This window comes from Salmo salar, chromosome 24 (assembly GCF_965601325.2).
Source record: "Salmo salar chromosome 24, fSalSal1, whole genome shotgun sequence".
NCBI classification, from domain to species: Eukaryota; Metazoa; Chordata; class Actinopteri; order Salmoniformes; family Salmonidae; genus Salmo; species Salmo salar.
In genome coordinates, this window is record NC_138314.1 from 31407032 (window position 1) to 31429793 (window position 22762).

General features: G+C 41.4%; 1 protein-coding gene across 1 annotated transcript; it reads right to left on the bottom strand.

Annotated features, from left to right (window-relative positions):
* Window positions 1–6: 6 nt before the first annotated feature.
* LOC106585634 (guanine nucleotide-binding protein subunit alpha-14) lies at window positions 7–17048 on the bottom strand. The gene is made up of 7 exons (XM_014172055.3): window positions 16902–17048; window positions 4621–4805; window positions 4288–4442; window positions 3686–3814; window positions 3437–3563; window positions 2866–3019; window positions 7–2596 (listed from the first exon to the last, which is right to left on the bottom strand). Exons 1-7 carry the CDS (start codon window positions 17023–17025, stop codon window positions 2409–2411), a joined length of 1062 nt encoding a protein of 353 aa, XP_014027530.1. The 5' UTR covers window positions 17026–17048; the 3' UTR covers window positions 7–2408.
* Window positions 17049–22762: the final 5714 nt, after the last annotated feature.

Consider the following 22762-nt stretch of genomic DNA (forward strand, 5'->3'; position numbering starts at 1 on the left):
CGTAACAAATGTATCTTGAATTTATTTTTGTAAGAAACAAATGTAGAAAATGACAGATGCACATATTGAATAAGAAAACAGTCACAACAATTTATGGACAGAATTCTTTCATGACCAAAAATCTGTTATGGTTAGAATACATATACACTTAGGGGTGAATCCTCATAGCTGAACAATTTAATTATGTGGAAAGATTTGCTCCTAAATGAATTAAAGTCTCAGGTAAATGTCCCTATGTTATTCCTCTCGCAAGGCACTTCGGACAGATTACTTGGCTAAAACATGCATGCTTGCTTCACCGTTTAGATATATGGTGATGTAGTGAAATAATATATAAATACAGTATATGTATGAAAACAAAACAAATGTAATTTTTTTTCAGCCAAGTCTTGCTTTTCTCACATTTAAACAAGTAAAAGACTTGGCCAAATAATAAATTCACAATTCCACTTGCACTCTCATCACACTAGTGCTCACTGAGGAGTGTTAGACAGGGTTAGGTAGGTTACTTTCTAAATGTTATCCATTACCGTTACTAGTTACCTGTCCAAAACTGATTACAATTTTTTAAGTTATGGATTACCCAAACTCAGTAACATAATCTGATTACTTTCAGATACTTTTGAATTATTGTCCCCTTAAAAAGGCATTAGAAGAAGACAAAAAGTATCCATCGAATGCATTTGGTGTGTCATAGTGGTCTCTGACTTGTGGTCAGGCTCGCTCAGGTGGAACAAACTTAATCTAGCGCCTCTTTTCAATTTTAAAATAATCAAAGAAGTAGTCTTCTAGTTTTTCAAAAGTATCTAATCTGATTACATTATTTTAGGTGTTAACGTAACTGATTACAGTTAGTTTTTGTAGTTACCTGCCCAAAATTGTAATCAGTTACTCCCCAAACCTGTAGATAGATCATAGTTTTACAGTTATTTTTTTTTATAAATCAAAAGGTGCTATACTTAACTCCTTCCTCTATACTAACCACACAAGGTAAATCAATTCAAGTCATCCATTTCAAAGACGATACAAGAAAAATATATTTTATGTAAAAAAAAATACTTTGGCATCCTCGTCACAGTGAGTAGACTTTTCTTTCTTTCCAAAATATATGTACAAGAGATTTTCTCTTTAGTGATCTGATGGTTTTTATTCAGATACTATTTCCAAATGGTATAGATGCTGAGCCTAACAAAGCACCCTGGACAGAAAAACAGCACTACAAATCAGGTTGGAACCAAAATTATTTTCCAATTGTTTCATTCTGAACAGAACCACACTTTTTTTTGTTCCATTCTACTGTTCCGAACAGCAAAATAAAGTTCTGAACCGGTTCGAATCCCAAAAAAGTACCGGTTTATATCATTTCTTTCCGTTCCTTTTTTTAATCTTTGAAATCAACAGTTTTGTATGTACAAGTCTCATTAAATTACTTCAACAAACAGTGCAGACAGAGCAGGCAAGCTAGTTGTTTACATGCGTGATGGACAGATAAGTGTAGCCTATGGACCAAGATGCAACTGAGGGTCTCTGGGAAGAGAGCGTGTTGAGGAGGAGGTTTGAAGCGCTGGGCATCTTGTTATGACATGCATTATCTGAATTAGGTCCACAGAATTATACCTAGGAGGAGCGGCTTCTATGGAGGAACTTTGAATGTCCTTGGAGGTAGCTAGCTAACAAGCTTGAGTGTGCAGAGCGGCACCAGAATTAAACACTTTTTGTAATTAATAAATCCTACGTGAAACGTTACAACAATGCATATAACATCCTTAACTAGCATAGAAAAAGTTAATCCATTCTTCTCTAGCTAATTAAAAATCTCTCTCCCCATCTTCTGAATCATGTTTGTAGCATCAGTACAGAATCCTATGCTTCTGATGGGGGAGGGGCAGGTAGCCTAAACACGTACCCACACTGTCAAAGATTCTCAGCTTGCAGGCAGACACTGGAAAACGTTTCTGAGTGACAGAGTGAGGGCTTTGAATAGGCGCATTGTTGCGTTTTTTGTGAGACTAGAACAAAAATGCCTGGAACGTAAAATAACGTTATTAACTGGTTCCCATGCTTTTCAAATAACGGTTCTGTTCCGGAACAGTATGGATCACTTTCATTCCCGGTTCTGTTCTGTTCCTTGAAAAATGTTATTTTCCAGTTTTCGGTTCTGTTCCCTGAACTGGTTCCAACCCATGCTACAAATCTTGCAGTCAAAGCATTTTCTTCTACCGCAACAATCTAAAGTTCCAACCTAACCCTATACATATACTCTCAAGTCTCTTAGCCTGATCCTAGATCTGTATGTGCTTTAACCAACTCATGTCAATGACAGTTAGAGGAGTTGTCTCTCGAGCACATGCTACAGATCTAGTACCAGGCTAGATGTCTCCTAACCTCACAGGAGTCTTAGCTCTCCTCTAAATAATGGCAAAGTCCTTGAGGTGATTTTTGATGATGGTCTCTCTGATAGCAGCAAAGACAAAGCGGATGTTCTCCGTGTCAGTGGCACAGGTGAAGTGGGAGTAAACAGTCTGTCTGTCTCGGTTCTGCTCCTGGTACATCTTCAGGATGAACTCCCTGGCTGCTTTAGGGTCATTCTGCGGCCCTGGAAACAACAGCTTTAGTTATGGCGTGTGCATGCGTAGCGGAGGTTTTTCGGTGAACTACCCTCATGTGATGAGTAACCTTGCTTGAGACCTGAAAACCTGTGTTAGCTCCCAGAACGAATGCCTAGGCTTTAGCTCAGTGGGCTAACATGGCATTGAGTCATGTGGCCATCTGGGTTTGATACCTGGTTGGTCATATGTGTTAACTAATGGGTTCTCTTACTATACTGATAAGAATAGCGGTCACACAAACACTACTAGAGCTTACCAGTGTATTCTGGGAAGTAGTTAACAAGGTGGGAGTGCGTAATCTTCTCCTCTAGGATGTCGGTCTTGTTAAGGAATAGGATGACAGAACATTGCTGGAACCAGGGGTATGTGACGATGGTCTTAAAGAGTGCTTTGCTCTCCTCCATACAGTTCTAGGGGAAAGACAATGCATGTATAGTAAGCGGATATGAAAGCCCATACTTAAACAATAAGGCCAGAGGAGGTGTGGTATATGGTCAATACACCACGGCTGAGGGTATATTGGCCATATATCACAAACCCCCGAGGAGCCTTATTGCAATTTTAAACTTTTTACCAATGTAATTAGAGCAGTATAACTACATTTTTTTGTCATACCTGTGGTGTTCGGTCTGATATACCATGGCTTTCAGCCAATCAGAATTCAGGACTCAAACCACCCAGTTTATAATCTCACATAATGTGTGAGATACAATTTATTTTTATTTACCAATTTTACACAACAGCATGTTTGCTCATGTATGTGGCCCACAGGTGTATCAGTAAAATGTCCGGTGCCTGAACACTGCTCTGACTGACGGGGAGCTCACCTCGTCACATTCAGCCAGCACCTGGTCGTATTCGCTGAGCGCGGCCAAGAAGATGATGGACGTGATGTTCTCAAAGCAGTGGATCCACTTCCTCCTCTCTGACCTCTGACCCCCCACATCCACCATCCTGTCACATCAAGCCAATGTTAGGAGCGTTGCTTGTTGGTGATAGTGTTTCCTCGAAACATGTGCTCAGTTGAGATTGGAGAAGGTGCCAGAACCATTGACAGAACCAAAGTTTCCCCTCACCTGAAGATTACTTCTTCCATGTCAAAGTGGTACTCGATGATTCCCGTAGTCGGCACTCGGACCCTCAGGATGTCCTGCTCAGTGGGAAGGTAGGAGGCCTTTGCGATCCGGTCCAGATCACTCAGATAACTGAACAACACAGCATAAAAATAATATGTTTATGGAAATTGTGTGATCACCCAGAGAAAAAAAATGAACAATGATACTACAAACAACGAATTAAAAACTTCAGACTGGTACAGTATACGCCCCCCAAAAGAGAGTCCTGAGAAAGACTCAGCTAGAGTCTTAACATTGTCCATGTAATAACAGCATGCTGGCAGCAAATTTACATTCCAGTGTGAAGATTGATTTTGTTCTCTACCAGGACATGCAGGGGGAAACAATTGCAGCAGCACAGATGTCATCTTTAATTAAGGTTCTTTGAACGGCTTTGCAGTCTTACGTTATAGTGTAATTACTTTTGTCAATAGAGATGTGGTCTTTGTTACCTGACCAGGAAAACTCCAGGCCCTAGTTATAGCCCATAACCAGGGCCTGTGGTTTTCCTGATCATTATCAGGTTAAGAAAAACTCCTGCCCTATGACTTATGTCTACTCACTATTTGGCGGCGTCAGATAGCTGGTACTCCCTGCGGCGGGCATAACACTCCTGCACTCCACCGTCCCTCCACAGGCTCCTGATGGCGTCCACATGGCCTCTCTCCAGATCATTCACCATATCCACCTCCACCTCACTCAACATGCTGGCATAGCCCTGGGAGGGAGGGAGCAAACAAGATGGTTGGGGTGTTCATTAGGGCACGCAAGGCAAAATGCTTTAAAACGCTTCACAAATTAAAACTAAAATTGAGTTTATTTTTGGAAAAGTCCTTGGCTCCGTGATCAGCTGGTGCGGAAGCAGACCTGAGGTGTGATGTGGCTGGGATTCTTGCCTTATTCTGGGCCTCCAAGAAGGGGATGTTGAGGGTCTCCATGGCGTGGATCATGGACTGCATGGCAGTGAAGATGTTCTGGTACACCAGCTTGGTGTAGCCTCGCTTGTCCTCCTCTGAGTAGCCGGTGCCATGGATGATTCTCATCTGTTTAATGAAGGTGCTCTTCCCACTCTCTCCAGTACCTGGTAAAAGGGGAGAGGGGTGAGGATGGGGAAGGAAGGAAGGAATACATGGGTAATTGAAGAAGTGCGAAGCACTATATCCAGACAAGGATAGCATCTGGACAAACAAACCAAAATCCATAATCACCTATTACAGCCCTATTCACATTTAGACACACACACACACACATTCTCGATCTATTTCCCGGCTGCTCCTGCCAGCTCCTTCGAATTTCTTGGCCTGGTCAGTGACCAAGAACAACATCTCCATGGATACAATAACTATTGTGATGTGAGCTCTAGATCTGGATCCTGGAGAGATCCTTGACAAGGGTCCTTAACAGAACCTAAATGGACCTCTACCACCATAACAGAACCTGTCTGTTATGGACACAAAACATTTTGTTTTACTGAAACGGAGTGACTACCAGAATATCATTTTTTTTTTTTTTTTTAACTAGGCAAGTCAGTTAAGAACAAATTCTTATTTACAATGACGGCCTACACCGGCCAAACCCAGACAACGCTGGGCCAATTATGCTCCGCCCTATGGGACTCCCAATCACTGCCGGTTGTGATACAGCCTGGATTCGAACCAGGCAGTCTGTAGTGACACCTCTAGCACTGAGATGCAGTGCCTTAGACCGCTGCGCCCTCGGGAGCCCAAATATAAGCAAATATAGGACCCAACACCTGACTTGGACCAAACGTCTTCGTTCCATTGAGTAAGACGAGGAATCCAATAAAATAGTTAAAAGCCACCCACGGACCCCCCACATCCCACCCAACAACCAGTATCAGTTCTCTATGTCTGACAAGTAGTATGGTGCGGCTTGGAGTTTTGCTTCTTCATCCTTTGTAATGTATTACCTGTGAATCTGGTCATGTTTTTTTCCCCTGTTTAGAGAAATTAGCAATTGAAGTAGTTAGCATTATTTAGCATAAATTAGTGTGAAAATACTAGGTTTTGTCCGTGGGTGGTTTTTGATCATTTTATTGGACTCCTCGTCTTACTCATTGTTAGGAAGAATTATGGTCCAAATCGGATGTTGGGTACTATATTTATTGAAGATTATATGAATCCTTTTAATTAAAATGGCCAATTTGGGTGCAATTAATTTTCCTAATTTCTCAGAGATCAAATTACATTTCAACAAAATAATGTTTCAGGAATGATAATGCCATTTGTTTCTAACTACAGAAACGATTTCAGCACAATTTGAGATGGTGGGTGTCAATCCTCTTTCTTGTGCGTTTTGAGGTGGAATGACCCACCTGAGTGGCGCAGCGTCTAAGGCACTGCATCTCAGTGCTAGAGCCGTCACTACAGACCCTGGTTCAATCCCGGGCTGTATCACAACCGGCCGTGATCGGGAGTCCCATACTGCCCTACCAAGCAAAAAGGCAGTAACTGCTAATTTGGTCGAAAATGAGTTAATGGCATTTTTTTATACATTAAATACATGCTTAATCATGTGGACAAGTATCCTGCCTCGTATTGTGTTTTGGAGAAAATGGGGGTCATGTTAGCAGTAACTGCATAAAGTTACTGTGAAACCAAGGTAAATAAAAGCAATTTTTGTCAGTTCCACGCTTTGAGCAGTTACTGCCTTTTGCTTGGTAGGGCAGCATAGGGCGGCGCACTATTGGCCCAGCGTCGTTAGGGGAGGGTTTGGCCGGGGTAGGCCATTATTGTAAATAAGAATTTCTTAACTGACTTGCCTAGTTAAAATAAAGGTTAAATAAATAAAAAAATCGAATGACCCACCAGATTGTTAGTTCAGAGGAAATCACCGGGATAGGCGAGGTGAAAAATAGATGAAGAGTGAGGCTGTTCCTAAGAAGTGTTTAAAGAGGGGTCAGCTCAGCCTGGTCTCATAGACTAGACATAATATAGTAACATATCACACTATATGGACTGTCTCGGATTTACGTACATAATACGAAATGCTCCGAGACCAGGTTGGTCAGCAATCTTTTTTGCGTTGTTTCTGAGAGGAAGTCAGACAGGCTCATTCCTGGCCACCATGTATTCACAATTCCTGGAGCCACTCAGGATTGAAACATGTCAGCATGGATAATTGTTGCCAACAAACACCAGACCCCAACAGAACACAGTTTCTCTGTTGCTTGGTCTCCTCTGTCTTTAGTCTCCTATGAAGACTTAAACACCAATGCACCACACTGAAACACACACCCTCCTTCCAGCCATTCATTTTCAGCTACCCTTGGAAGACAATGGACTTCGAAAATGCTTCTTCAAGGTAATTGGACAGTGTGCCTGTATGTGTTGAGCTCTAGGGGGTTTCCAAGAGACTAAAACCAAATAAATGAGTTGTTGCTAAGGAAACTGTATTTGCAGACATCTGTACATAGGCTTTAAAACATTTAATGAATTTTACTTTCAAAAACTAGCCAGTCAATATTCTAATGAGAACAACATGAAAGTGTGTACTCAATAAGCCACCACCCCACACAGATCCACCCACTAGACATAATGGGCAGGGACTTATGCCTGACAATGACCAATCAGAGGCCATAGGCACTTGTGAATATTAAGTTGACCAATCAAAGAGAGAGCATGTATAACTGACCAAAGCAGTCAGAGAGGGAGCTGGCGTTTGCACTTACCCTCATGACCTAATAAGCCATAGAGATACAATATAAATGTTCTATTTATGTTTTAAACGCTTTACTGAAGATGGGTTGATCCATCCATTTTGCAATTGAGATTAGAATGTGCATGTAGTTTTCCAAATAAATACAATGAGTTATATACATTTTTTGTAACATACAAACTTAAATTCATTCATTAGGACATTCACACCTGAAAGATAATATGAATTACCCGTATATACACACACACTGAACCAAAAATATAAACACAACATGCAACAATTTCAAATATTTTACTGAGTTACAGTTCATATAAGGAAATCAGTCAATTTAAATTAATTAATTAGGCCCTAATCTGTAGATTTCACGATTGGGAATACAGATATGCATACGTTGGTCACAAATACCTTAAAAATGGGCCTCACAAGTGTAAGAATGCTGTTCATTGACTATAGCTCAGCATTCAACACCATAGTACCCTCAAAGCTCATCATCAAGCTCGAGGCCCTGGGTCTGAACCCCACCCTGTGCAACTGGGTCCTGGACTTTCTGACGGGCCGCCCCCAGGTGGTGAAGGTAGGAAACAGCACCTCCACTTCGCTGATCCTTAACACTGGGGCCCCACAAGGATGCATGCTCAGCCCCCTCCTGTACTCCCTGTTCACCCATGACTGCGTGGTCACGCACGGCTCCAACTCCATTATCAAGGCCTGATCTTGGGCACAGGCACTATGGTGGTCTGCTTAAAACATGTTGGTATTACAGACTCGGACAGGGAGAGGTTGAAAATGTCAGTGAAGACACTTGCCAGTTGGTCAGCGCATGCTCGCAGTACACATCCTGGTAAATCGTCTGGCCCTGCGGCCTTGTGAATGTTGACCTGTTTAAAGGTCTTACTCACATCGGCTGCGGAGAGCGTGATCACACAGTCTTCAGGAACAGCTGATGCTCTCATGCAGGTTTCATGGGCCATTTGCCTCAAAACGAGCATAGAAGTAGTTTAGCTCGTCTGGTAGGCTCGTGTCAATGGGCAGCTCTCGGCTGTGCTTCCCTTTGTAGTCTGTAATGTTTTGCAAGACCTGCCACATCCGATGAGCGTCAGAGCCGGTGTAGTACGATTCTATCTTAGTCCTGTATTGACACTTTGCCTGTTTGATGGTTCGTCGGAGGGCATAGCGGAATTTCTTATAAGCTTCCAGGTTAGAGTCCCGCTCCTTGAAAGCGGCAGCTCTAGCCTTTAGCTCAGTGCGGATGTTGCCTGTAATCCATGGCTTCTGGTTGGGGTATGTATGTACGGTCACTGTGGGGACCACGTCATCGATGCACTTATTGATGAAGCCAATGACTGATGTGGTGTATTCCTCAATGCCATCGGAGGAATCGCAGAACATATTCCAGTCTGTGCTAGCAAAACATTCCTGTAGCTTAGCATCTGCTTCATCTGACCACTTTTTTATTGATCTCGTTACAGGTGTTTCCTGCTTTAATTTATGCTTGTAAGCAGGAATCAGGAGGATAGAATTATGGTCAGATTTACCAAATGGAAGGCGAGGGAGAGCTTTGTATGCGTCTGTGTGTGTGGAGTAAAGGTGGTCCAGCGTTTTTTTCCCTCTGGTTGCACATTTAACATGCTGATATAAATGTGGTAAAACAGATTTAAGTTTCCCTGCGTTAAAGTCCCCGGCTACTTGGATAGACGCCTCTGGGTGAGCATTTTCTTGTTTGTTTATGGTGGAATACAGCTATACTATCAATGCTGTTTTAGTGCCAGCCTCTGACTGTGGTGGTATGTAAACAGCTACGAAAAGTAAATACAGATGAAAACTCTATAGGTAGATAGTGTGGTCTACAGCTTATCATGAGATACTCTACCTCAGCGAGCAATAGCTCGAGACTTCCTTGTGCACCAGCTGTTATTTACAAAAATACATAGCCCGCCCGCCCTTTGTCTTACCAGACGCTGCTGTTCTATCCTGCCGGTACAGCATATAACCAGCCAGCTGTTCAGCCACGACTCGGTGAAGCATAAGATATTACAGTTTTGAATTCCCCGTTGGTAGTTTAATCTTGCGCGTAGGTCATCTATTTTATTCTCCAGAAATTGCACGTTTGCTCACAGAATGGAAGGAAGTGGGGGTTTATTCCATCGCCTACGAATTCTCAGCCCGCCCTTTGGCCCCTTTTTCTTCGCCTCCTCTTCACGCAAATCACGAGGATCTGGGCCTGTTCCCGAGAAAGCAGTATATCGTTCACGTCAGGCTCCTCAAAGGAAAAAAAAGGATTCTGCCAGCCCGTGGTGAGTAATCGGAGTACTGATGTCCAGAAGTTATTTTCGGTCAGAAGAGATGGTAGCGGCAACATTATGTACAAAATAAGTAAAAAAATAAGTTACAAAAAACACAAATAAACGAACAAAAAAACAATCGGTTGGGGACACATAAAACATCTGCCTTCTCCGGCGCCATTATGCGACATAGAAATGTTGCCTGTAATCCATGGCTTCTGGTTGCGGTATGTGAAATTGTTAGATATTACTTGTTAGATATTACTGCACTGTAGGAGCTAGAAACACAAGCGTTTCACTACACCCGCAATAACATCTGCTAAACATGTGTATGTGACCAATACAATTTCATTTGATTTACCATACCATTACCCATGTGGTTACCACCATCAGTCAGTTTCTCTGTCTGTCTGTCTCTCTGACTGTCTGCCCAGCTGGCCTCTCTCCCACTCAGAGGAGTATTTAGCTGTAGGCATTAGACATTACCATAACCACCCATTGACCACAGGAACAGACACACACACCTACACTTCCTCTTTCTTAGGAGGTGTGAGGACAGTAGTCTACACAAAGCCCTGCGACAGAGTCTGTATAGTCTCTCACTGAAGCATGAGGAGGCTGTAGCTGATGCTGGTGTAAAACATTGGTGGTTCACTTACCTTGGGGAATTCCCATCGAGCACCAACAAGTTCATAGGATAATATTAAATTGGGTGTCAAATGACAGCTAAGACTATATTTTTGGGAAGTGAAGGCATAGATACATTTTCCAACCATTTTCCCAAAAAGTAAAGGTTTTGATTTCTAGATAAAACAGAAAGAACATAGAAAACATACCAGAAAAAGTCTTAAAATGTATCAGAAATACACAATAATGTTGATGTAAAGACCCCTGCCAACTAATATCAACACATATATTTTGTTTTGGAGAAAATGTTTACCTTCTGTAAGTTTAAGAAATATTACCTTGTGCCTTGTATTTCCATTACCAGAAACCCACACATCTTTAAGATATACTATATAAAAAAAGTATGTGGACACATAGGGTTGCAAAGGGTCGGAAAATGTACGGTAAATTTCCTGAAATTTTCCATGGTTTTCAGAATTTTGCTTAAATTCATCAAAAAAGGTTAGCTTATAACAGTGAACCTTTTTTGTGGGATACACATAATTCTAGGTCTTGGGGATAGTTTAACCAAAATATGTCACAATTCAATGGAATTGCAACCCTCTGCATGCACAGTGCATTCTTCCATCACATGTACAGCTGATTCTCAACATCTTGCACACTAATGAGATGCTATTGAGCCCACTACTACACTGTCTGAGCCAAGGACTACATGCTTTCTGGTAAGTTTTGATTACAATACTGGGTGGGGTGAATATATTTTATATGACATACATCATTTTTTTGTCAACTAGTAAATAGTAGCCTACAGCAAAGTGTGTTTAAATAATTTCTAACTTAACAATTTCTGCTAGTTCGTTTTTGCTACCATGTGTGTTTTAGCTTGCTTGAATCTGCTATCTGAGGAGTGTTAATTCACCTGTTTCCATACATGTTGCATTTTAAAACATTTATATCTTACAAAGGAGTTAATCTAACTGCTTAACTATTTATCTGTTCATGGAATTGTATTTGGGGGTTTTTTACAAAGAAAAAAATCTAATCTTTACAGGAAAATGCCACGGGCACTATCTGATGTGTGGAGACATTTCACTGCAGCTAATGTAGAAGGAAAAGTTGTGTACATTTGCAAGTACGGTGCCAAATCATATGTGAAGAATGCAACAAAGATGCAGAATCATCTGGCCAAGTGCATAAAGTTCCCTCAGCGCTCACAACAAGCAACCTCTGACAAAAGTCCCTCTAGTTCTATTCGAGATGAAATTGATGAATCAGACACCTTATTGATAGCAAGAGCTCATTGTCCTCCTAGAATCAGAAGTTTGTTTGACTCAACGGAGGAACGTAGTCAGAGAAATGCTGATGAATGTCTTGCTCGAGCTGTGTATGCAACTGGTTCACCTCTGATGCTCACAGGCAATGTGTATTGGAAGAGATTTCTGAATGTTCTTCACCCAGCATACACCCCTCCAACCAGACATGCTTTATCTACTCATTTGCTGGATGCAGAGTTCAAGTGAAGGTCAAGCAAATCATAGTGAAAGCAGACTGTATTGCAATCAAGTGGAGGAGTCCTACCCTCACATCACACCCATTGGCTGTGCTGCTCATGCATTGAATCTGCTCCTCAAGGGCACACTACAAGAGAGCCAAGGAAATGGTTAAGTATGTGAAGGGTCATCAAGTTATAGCAGCAATCTACCTCACCAAGCAAAGTGAGAAGAATAAGAGCATCACATTGAAGCTGCCCAGCAACACCTGTTGGGATGGTGTTGTCATCATGTTTGACAGTCTCCTGGAGGGGAAGGAGTCTCTCCAATAAATGGCCATATCACAGTCTGCCGATATGGACAGCTCCATCAAGAGGATCTTCCTGGATGATGTATTTTGGGAGAGAGTGGTAAGCAGCCTGAAACCAATAGCAGTAGCCGTTACACGGATTGAGGGAGACAATGCCATGCTGTCTGATGTTCAGACTCTACTTGCAGATGTAAGACAAATCTGTACTGCCCTGCCCACTTTACTGTTGCTCCAAGCAGAGGAAACTGCAGTTCTGAAATACATCAAAAAGCGTGAAGACTTCTGCCTGAAGCCCATACACGCCGCAGCGTACATGTTGTAAGTATGCTAAGTATGCTGGCAAGAGCATCCTGTTTGGTGCAGAGATCAACAAGGCATATGGTGTCATCACTACCGTGTCTCGCCACCTTGGCCTGGATGAGGGCAATGTTCTTGGCAGTCTGGCGAAGTACACTTCCAAGCAAGGGCTTTGGGATGGAGATGCCATATGGCAGTCGTGCCAACGTATCTCATCAGCCACCTGGTGGAAGGGACTTTGTGGATCTGAGGATCTTTCCCCTGTTGCCTCCATCATCCTCCAAATCCCACCAACATCAGCCGCCTCAGAGCACAACTGGCTGACGCAACAGGCTGACCAATTCAAGGGTTGAAAAATTGGTGTCCGTCCGGGCAAATTTGAGGCTTTTTGAGCCTGACAACGAGCCAACCTCAACAAGGTTGGAAAGTGACATTGAAGATGAGGCCTCAGAGTCTGATGTTCAAGAGGTGGACATTGAGGAGGTCCAGGGAGAAGACATGGAAGCCTGAGAGGAAGACAACCAAAGCTTTCGTTTCTAGACTAATTTTACAGATTTATGTTAAATGTTTTTGGGAGATGCGATGGATCATTCAGTATTCCCTTTCTTTTGTTGTTGAGTGAAATCATCCCATGTGAATAGTCAACTCATTTAATTAAAGTTCAAATTGTTTTAAAAAAATGTCTATTAGAAGGATTTAATCATTTGCAATTATGTCTACTAAAACATTTATGTTTCTGTCTCCATATGATATGGTAAATATATCCAATGCAAAAAACATCTACACTTAAATGGTATTAATATTAATTTACATATTTCTGTTAATTCCCATATATTCCCGTCAATTCCCACGGAATGTTTCAACCTCTGAATATTCCCCAAAATATGCAACCCTCTGGACACCCCTTCAAAATAGCGGATTTGGCTATTTCAGCCACACCCGTTGTTGACAGGTGTATAAAATTGAGAACACAGCCATGCAATCTCCATAGACAAACACTAGCAGTAGAATGGCCTTACTGGCTTTCAACTTGGCACCGTCATAGGGTGCCACCTTTACAGTTTGTCAGTTTGTCTAATTTCTGCCCAGTTAGAGGTGCCCTGGTCAATTGTAAGTGCTATTATTGTGAAGAAGTGTAAACATCTAGGATCAACAACGGCTCAGCCGCAAAGTGGTAGGCCACACAAGCTCACAGAACGGGATCAGCAAGTGCTGAAGTGCGTTGCGCGTAAAGATCGTCAGTCTTCGGTTGCAACTCTCACTACTGAGTTCCAAACTACCTCCGGAAGCAACGTCAGCACAATAACTGTTTGTCGGGAGCTTCATGAAATGTGTTTCCATGGCCGAGCAGCTGCACACAAGCCTATGATCCCCATGCGCAATGCCAAGCATCGGTTGGAGTGGTGTAAAGCTCGCCGCCATTGTACTTTGGGGCAGTGGAAACATTCTCTGGAGTGATGAATCACACTTCACCATCTGGCAGTCCGACGGACAAATCTGGGTTTGGTGGACGCCGGGAATACACTAATGGTCTGGGGCTGTTTTTCATGATTCGGGCTAGGCCCCCACAAAGGGAAATCTTAACGCAACAGCATACAATGACATTCTGGACGATTCTATGCTTCCGACTTTGTGGCAACAGTTTGGGGAAGGCCCTTTCCTGTTTCAGCATAACAATGCCCCCATGCACAAAGCAAGGTCCATACAGAAATGGTTTGTTGAGATCAGTGTGGAAGAACTTGACTGGCCTGCACAGAGCCCTGACACCTTTGGTATGAATTGGAACGCCGACTGCGAGTGCCTGACCTCACTAATGCTCTTGTGGCTGAATGGAAGCAAGTCCCCACAGCAATGTTCCAACATCTAGGGCAAATTCTTCCGAGAAGAGTGGAGGCTGTTATAGCAGCAAAGGGGGGACCAACTCCATATTAATGGCAATGATTTTGGAATGTTCAACAGGCAGGTGTCCACATACACTACATGACCAAAGTATGTTGTAATTTCTCTCCCTCATCAAAACAAATACATGAGGTGGTGTCACAACTTCTGCCGAAGTCGGTCCCTCTCCTTGTTCGGGCGGCGTTCGGCGGTCGACGTCACCGGCCTTCTAGCCATCGCCGATCCACTTTTCATTTTCCATTTGTTTTGTCTTTGTTTTACACACCTGGTTTCAATCCCCCAATTACTTGTTCATTATTTAACCCTCTGTTCCCCCATGGTTTTTTGTGAGTGATTGTTTGTATGTATACAGTCCGTTATTGTGGGTTAGTTTATTGTGTTGTATTTTATTGATTCCTTGAGTAAATTATGTTCCTTACTCATTTCTGCTGTCCTGCGCCTGACTCCTCCACACCAGCTACACACAGGCCGATTACAGGTGGGAGGATAATGAACGTTCACAGAAGTAACAAGTAATGGTAGACCAACCAAGTAGCTATAGTGATTTTATTGATATTACATTTTGTTTATAAATTACAAAGTGATTAAAACCCATTACCAATTACCCCAAAATCTGTAATGGAATTACTGAAATTGAATTGGCTAAAATGGGAAATCATAATATTGACAAACCACAGGTGGGTCACCTGCTACCACTGGCATACTGTTATTTTCAGCTCATAACTGTTTTTTTTTTGTCTTTCTGTCATCTGGTGGTCAAACCAAGACTGTTAAAAACAATCTGGACAACCCCTCCCTCTCTCTCTCTTTCTGCCTCTCACTCTCCAGTTAATGTCACCTTTCCCAGCTCTCACTGACCCATAAGCCCCCTCCCTCTCTTTCCACATACTGTAATCAGAATCCTCACCAACTGAGCACGACCAACACTGGACATCCATGGACATTGAAAAGTAGTTGAAATTTGGTCAGTTCATACTGGCCTTGATGTTAACATCCACAGACAGACCGGACTAAATCTGAACCAATCAAGTTTAGATAGTACAGTGAGTAGAGCACAGTAAAGTACAGTACACCACAGTAATGGAAAGTAAGTAGAGCACAGAAGAGTACAGTCCAATATGATACAATAGTACAGTAAAAACAAGTATAATGTAGTGTATTGTGCTGAACTATACTCTACAAGGTGACATGTCATAGCTGACACCCCATTCTTTCTGCAGACATCTTTAACTCTTAATTCGGAGCAGGTATTGGAAAAGGTGGTCGTATAAAAACATGAAGGAGATTTTACAGTGGTTTCGTTACGAAAGTTTGCATCTGCGCAGTTCTTCCACTAAATTAGTTTTTGTACATTTGTCAGTGGAAATTGTAAAACATTGTCCTTGTGCATAGAGTTGTATGGTTTGTTACACTTTGAAATCAATGGTTTTTGTTTGGCATACATTTCAAAGTGAAAGAACTGAGTCAAATCTTAATTCCATTACTGTAAAATAGCCCCTTGACTGTGCAATATGAAAGTGTTACAATACACATGGTGATCATGTGTAGATCTGGACCAGAAACCCTTTTCATCGTGTGCTGAATGTCTTCCACGAGTTTTACTGTGACCAGTCACAGGTCTAATGATACCTTTAGGGACATGTACAGTTGAAATTGGAAGTTTACATACACTTAGGTTGTGTTCAACCACTCCACAAATTTCTAGTTAACAAAATATAGTTTTGGCAAGTCGGTTAGGACATCTACTTTGTGCATGACACAAGTAATTTTTCCAACAATTGTTTACAGACAGATTATTTCACTTATAATTCACTGTATCACAATTCCAGTGGGTCAGAAGTTTACATACAGTAAGTTGACTGTGCCTTTAAACAGCTTGGAAGATTCTAGAAAATGATGTCATGGCTTTAGAAGCTTCTGATAGGCTAATTGACATCATTTGAGTCAATTGGAGATATACCTGTGGATGTATTTCAAGGCCTACCTTCAAACTCAGTGCCTCTTTGCTTGACATCATGGGAAAATCAAAACAAATCAGCCAAGACCTCAGAAAAAAAATTGTAGACCTCCACAAGTCTGGTTCATCCTGATATGAGACTCGCGGCTGTATTTGCATGGTTTTGCATGAGGTCATAACTCCGGTACACCATCTACCTGCGACTACAAAAACTTCGTTGTGGCCAAGGCCCAACGTAAGCCACTAGAATCTCGTAATTAAAAGCTTCCCAGATAGTATTAGTCTTTGTCGACAGTGAACGTGAGGCCATCAATTTCTTTCAATTCAACATTGAAAAAAGGCGCAAATTTGTTGCACCTAAACTAATCTGAGCATAAATCAGACACCGCTATGACGACACACCAAATTAAAGTAAAATAATATTAAAACGAATGCGCTCCCATGTCTGCACAGTATTGGGATTATATTACTACATATCACTATTATTCTAACTTTAAATTGGTACGTCTACAACACTCTGATAGCCTACTGCTCCCTTCCTCACCTGATTTTACAAGTGTGGTCCAGGCTTTACCCAAGTAGCCTAGGACCCTAGGCTATGCAGTGTGCACTTCTTGACAGATGTGACAGCTCTCACCTAATAGCAGCAGTTTGAGTTCACTGCCCGAGTCTTTCTTGTCCTGTCGCAGCTGCCTGTCAATCTCCTGATTGATTCTGTGATTATCCTTCTCCTCGGCCGACATACAACATCCAGCCATCATTAACCAAACTTTGCAGGCGTAAAATTAACGAGCAATGATTATTATTGAAGCAGTCACTATTACATGGCGCTCTGGTACATCCTGAACTCCACGGTCGTAGGAGGACGCATCTCCACGGGGGCGTGGCGGGGACTGACGCGCCTTACACACAGTAGATGCCCGACTGAATAGTTACATACAGGTAACACTTGAGTAAATGAGGGATACAAAGTGTATCAGCCTGGTCTCATAGACTAGACCTAATATAGTAAAGGTACATCCAGGACACTCAAATTAGTATGATATGTTATTTTTGGTATGGTTACATAAAACAGAAGATTACTTATGGCAAAAGTGAAAGTGGGGTGGATGGTTGGGCGTATACTGCCAACATCTAGCAACCCAAAGGTTGCATGTTCAAATCCTATCATGGAGAATTTTAGCTACTTAGCAACTTTGTAACTACTTAGCATGTTAGCTAACCCTTCCCCTAACCTTAACTCTTTAACCTAACTCCTAACCTTAACCCCTTACCCTAACTCCTAGCGAACATCTAGTAACCCAAAGGTTGTGTTTTTGAATCTCATCAAGGAAACTTGACCATTTTAGCTAATTAGCAACTTTGCAACTACTTAGTAACCTAACTACTAACCCTAACCTTACCCCTAACTCCAAGCCTCGCTAATGTTTGCCACCTAGCTAACGTTAGCCACAACAAATTGGAATTTGTAAAATATCATGTGTTCTGAAAATTCGTAACATATTGCATGAATTGCAATTCATAACATAACATACGAATTGTAATTCGTAACATATCATACGATATGGATGATGGACATCCACAAATTAATACATACCATATGAAACGTAACATATCATACTAATTAGAGTGTCCAGGATTTACATTTACTACAGTATGTTATGTCTATCCCTGAGACCAGGTTGAGTAAATTGAAAGCAGGTGCTTTCACACAGGTGTGGTTCCTGAGTTATTTAAGCAATTAAAACATCCCATCATGCTTAGGGTCATGTATAATAATGCCCAGTTGCCCATTATTATGGCTACCATGGCTAGAAGAAGAGATCTCAGAGGAGCATAGGGGGTTTAAAGGGTGTGTGTGTGTGTGTGTGTGTGTGTGTGTGTGTGTGTGTGTGTGTGTGGTGTGTGTGTGTGTGTGTGTGTGTGTGTGTGTGTGTGTCACCAGATCTTAACCCAATTGAACAGATTCTGGAGCTGCGCCTCAGACACTGTTTCCACCACCATTAAAAAAAACACAAAATTATGGAATTTTTCATGGAAGAATGGTGTCACATCCCTCCAGTAGAGTTCCAGACACTTGTAGAATCTATGCCAGGCCGATTGAAGCTGTTTCGGCGGCTCGTGGTGGCCCAACGCCCTATTAAGATGGTGTTTCCAATATTTTGGCAGTTACCTGTAGTTACAAGGAGACTAAGGCACTGTTATGTTTCTATAATACCTAGGCTCATATGACAAAAGTAACACTAAATCAAGACTTCCAATTTAGAGTCTTCCTGCTTTAGAAATAGATGAGTTTAATTATCTATTTTGGCTAATAAAACTGAACCAAAAATATAAACGCAACATGCAACAATTTCATTGATTTTACTGAGTTACATGAGGAAATCAGTCAACTGAAATAAATTCATTAGGCCCTAATCAATGGATTTCACGACTGGGCAGGGGCATGGCCATGGGTGTGCCTGGGAGGGAATAGGCATACCCACTGGGGAGCCAGGCCCAGCCAATCAGAATGAGTTTTTCCCCACAAAAGGGCTTTATTACAGACAGAAATACTCCTCAGTTTCATCTCACAGGTGAAGAAGCCGGATGTGGAGATCCTGGGATGGCGCGGTTACATGTGGTCTGCGGTTGTGAGTAGGGCTGTGATGGTCATGACATTTTGTCAGCAGGTGATTGTAAAGCAAATAACTGCCAGTCTCATAGTAATTGACCGTTAATTAACATAAACACATTTAGCTTCTGCTGCCTTCCAGGCATAACCTACAAGCCACTGAGGCAGACCTTTGGAACGTCTACACTTAATAAATGTACCATCACAATAATTCCAATATTATTTTAGACAGGTTTAAAGAAACATGATATTAAGAAAATGTAGTCTATTTCATAAGAACAGAATAGCATACTTTGAGTTGTTATGTGAGGCCGTGATCTGGCTATGCCATATGGCTCTGGGTTACATTAGTTCATTTAGCAGACAAGATTTGCTTAGAATTCTGTGGCATTTTATAGTATAAAGAATACAATTGAACAAAGCTGAATAAAATAGAAACAATATTTTCTCCAAACGATTTGAGGGTGTGCGCACATGCGGCTATTCTGTGTTGAGCAGTTAACAAAGAAACATACTCCAATATGCTTAATTTAGAGTTATTCATGTAACTTAAGTTATGATACAAACGTTGGGCTATATGGTTTGATTTTTAATACATTTGAAGTCTGCATGATGCGACAAAAAGTTGCTTGAAAGGCATGAGCTCTGCTTTGTTTTTTACGCAGGCTGTGTGCACTTCATCAGTCTCTCATTCACAATTCGACAAGCACTTGATAATGCCTCGAGTTTCCCGGTGGCATCCCCTTTGTGTGGCCGTAAGGCCTCCTAAAAAAAATCCATGCCTTTTACGGCCAGTGGTCCATTGTGCCCTTGGACTGAATATAATAATTATAAATCCCTTCTCCCGGCTGCATGCTCCGAAGGCCCTCTCACTCACATGGCTCTCCGTCATGTGACCAGTGAAGACAGACACATTCAGGACGCAACTGCGCGTTTTCTTATCCAAATCCGTGGCGGATATTGAAGATATTGGAAGAACTGTCCACATTTACTTTTCGTCAACCAACAAGATGAGTTGGCCTAACAAACAGCAAAAGCACTAGCCTATGTCAATCTACTATCCCCCATAGTGCAAAAGTTGACCTATTCTGTGCGAGAAAGAAATATTCCAAACCTAGTCTGGGACAGATGTGGGATGTGATAGATCCCAAATTAATACAACCACTAGCATAAAAAAAAAATATTTAAGCAATGAGGCTGACGCAACAGATCAGAACGTTAAAATGTTGATAAACTATTAGGCCATTTATTCACATTATAAGCGCAGCAATGCCCACATGGCAGTAGGCTATAAGCACAAATGTTGCATTAATGGGAAAACACCATTCTCAAAAGTCACCACGAATGCGATTATGCATGTAATGTTTTTTTTGTAAAGGTGCATTTTTATGTTGAAATTATCTTCCCCAGACTTGAAACTCACACACTGCTTATGTATGCCAGTTAGGCTCTACACCAGTTGTAAAGCAGATTAATGTGCTTAATTTTAAGAAGTCATTTGGCCACTTTAGTTGTGATTCTAACCTTTTCAAAACATATAGGCCTATGGGCTAGGGTACATGATGTGTGCGACTATGATTTGAAAAAGTTGCAAAAAAAAGGCATACACTGTTTCTTGCCTTACTGCACACAAGCTGGTCATCATTCACAAGTGATAATATATAATTCACAAGTGATAGGCTAATATTGTCACCTATCAGACTATTCTTGATTTAATTTTGTCTTTACATATACTAAATAATGTGTTAAATTTGTTTTGATTAGAATGTACCATTATCATGCACCTGTCTCGAAACAAGAGCAAGGGGGAAAAAACAACATTTAATCTATGCACTTAAATCGCAAATGGAGGACACTTCCCGTGGTTCATTTTCATGCCAGCCAGGTAGGCTATAGAACTGTTGTAAAGAGAAGCAATGTGCTTAATATTAGGAAAAGTTGAGAAATAACATAGTAGGCCTAGCCTATAGAAAACTGTTGGAATCCTCCTCTTTTTAAAAGAGGCCATCACTCTGTTTTGTCACACAATTCCATAGCCTATAGAAATGTTGCACAAGTTGTTCCTCGTCATGGTCTCTATTGCACCAAAGCCAGTGACCTCACAAGGTAAATATCTGTCAAGCACCTCTAGGAAAGGAGTTCATTATTTTAATTTAACTCTTATCCAGAGCGCCTTACAGGAGCAATTATGCTTAAGTTCCTTGCTCAAGGGCAAGTGGAAATGTTTTTCACCTAGTCGGCTCAGGGATTCAAACCAGCAACCTTTTGGTCACTAGCCCTACACTCTTAAGCGCTAGGATATCTGCCACCCTTTATGGCATCTATCTACACTCAATATACATTTTGCTGTCTTTCCTGTTACTTTCTGGCTGGCTTCGTGACATAGCCTTCTGGTCTCGGTGTGAATACCGAAACATGTTCATACAGGTGTCATACATACTCATTTAGAGAGCGGAAACATGATGAAGTGTTCCTTAATTAAATAAGGGCAGGAGGCACATGTACATGTGAACGTTTTTCTATCACTTTTATGTAGTTCATAAATACATTTGAAAGAATGTACATTCTGATGATTAGCCATCAAAACATATGCAAAAGCTTCTATTAATGTACATTCCTCAACTGGATTTGAAATTTATTTAAACAAATGTGTGTGCCTAGCATATTGTGAGCGTGGTGCACGTGCTAATATGGAAAGTGCCACATTTGATCCCCTACCTGTATTCTAACCCATCACCCACTCTGGTAATCAAGTGCCGTTAAAAAGACACCCCCACGTCCCATTCCCTAGCCCCTGCCCCCTACTCCTTCAATGTTACAGATCTGAAAGAACTGGGTCGTGCTCATTAGGCACCAAATAAAATAAAACTGACTGAAACCTGGCCTTGTCCAATAAGAAACTCTTTATTTTTCGAAAACATTTTCCGTTGCATGCCTAATGAACACAACCCAGGATAGGTTCAAGCATGTAGGAACTCGGGATGGTTCTAATCTAGGGTTGTTTTCGTGGAACCTCGACAGCAAAACGACACTGGAAGGGGGTGCAGCATTACGTTAAATGGCCCCTGAACAATAAGCCCCAATGGAACATAGTAGTCCCAGTGTGGGGAGGACTAGGGGAAACCAAAGCCCTGTTTGAATACTTTCATACATCCTTCCTGCCTCCCTTCCTTGGAGAAATCACTGATCTGGCAGTGGGATCCCAGTGGACAAAAACTGATTAAATCAATGTTGTTTTAGTGATTTCAACTAAAACTTGGAAAATCTACTTGGAAAACTGATTGGATTCGAAAAAAAAGTCATCGTAAGAGAATGTCTTTTTTTCACCAAACTTTTAACCTAAATCCAATGACATGGTGTTTTTTTGTTGATTTCACATTAGTTGACAACTCAAACAAATGAAAAATCTAAACGTTGAACTGACATCTGTGACCACTGGGATTCTAGCTTTAACATATCCAATCATGCTAGATCAGTGACTACTCCAATGAGGAAAGGAAGAAATTAAGTGTTTTCAAAAAGGGCCCTCATCTAGTAATACTTAGGACAAGTGCTCATTTCCTGAAACCACTATTTTGGTCTAAACAAATGGAATTAGCCCTGTAATTGGAGTCTGCAGTCTTTCATACAAAAGTGAATGAACAAAAGCTATTGCAGCTTGTGGCATACCGTTCCGTTAGAGCATATTGATTGCTCATTATGCAGATCTAAAACTGCACTTGGTTTCTTGTTGAAAAATTAACTGGCAAAAAAATATATACATTCTCCTCTTAAAAAACATGTTTTTTCCCAAATTAATTAGCCATATATTAGACATACATATTTTCAATACTTCACATTCAATCTGGCAAAAAAGTCATGATTACAAAGCCAACATGGATGCT

Bases quoted from the DNA above. Each gene is read 5' to 3' on its own strand.
- LOC106585634 (XM_014172055.3), bottom strand. From the start codon at position 17,025: ATGATGGCTGGATGTTGTATGTCGGCCGAGGAGAAGGATAATCACAGA. The intron at 4,806-16,901 runs GTGAGAGCTGTC...CCCTTTTACCAG, and splicing joins ACTCAAACTGCTGCTATTAG to GTACTGGAGAGAGTGGGAAG. The intron at 3,020-3,436 runs GTGAGCTCCCCG...TCTTTCCCCTAG, and splicing joins TGCTGGCTGAATGTGACGAG to AACTGTATGGAGGAGAGCAA.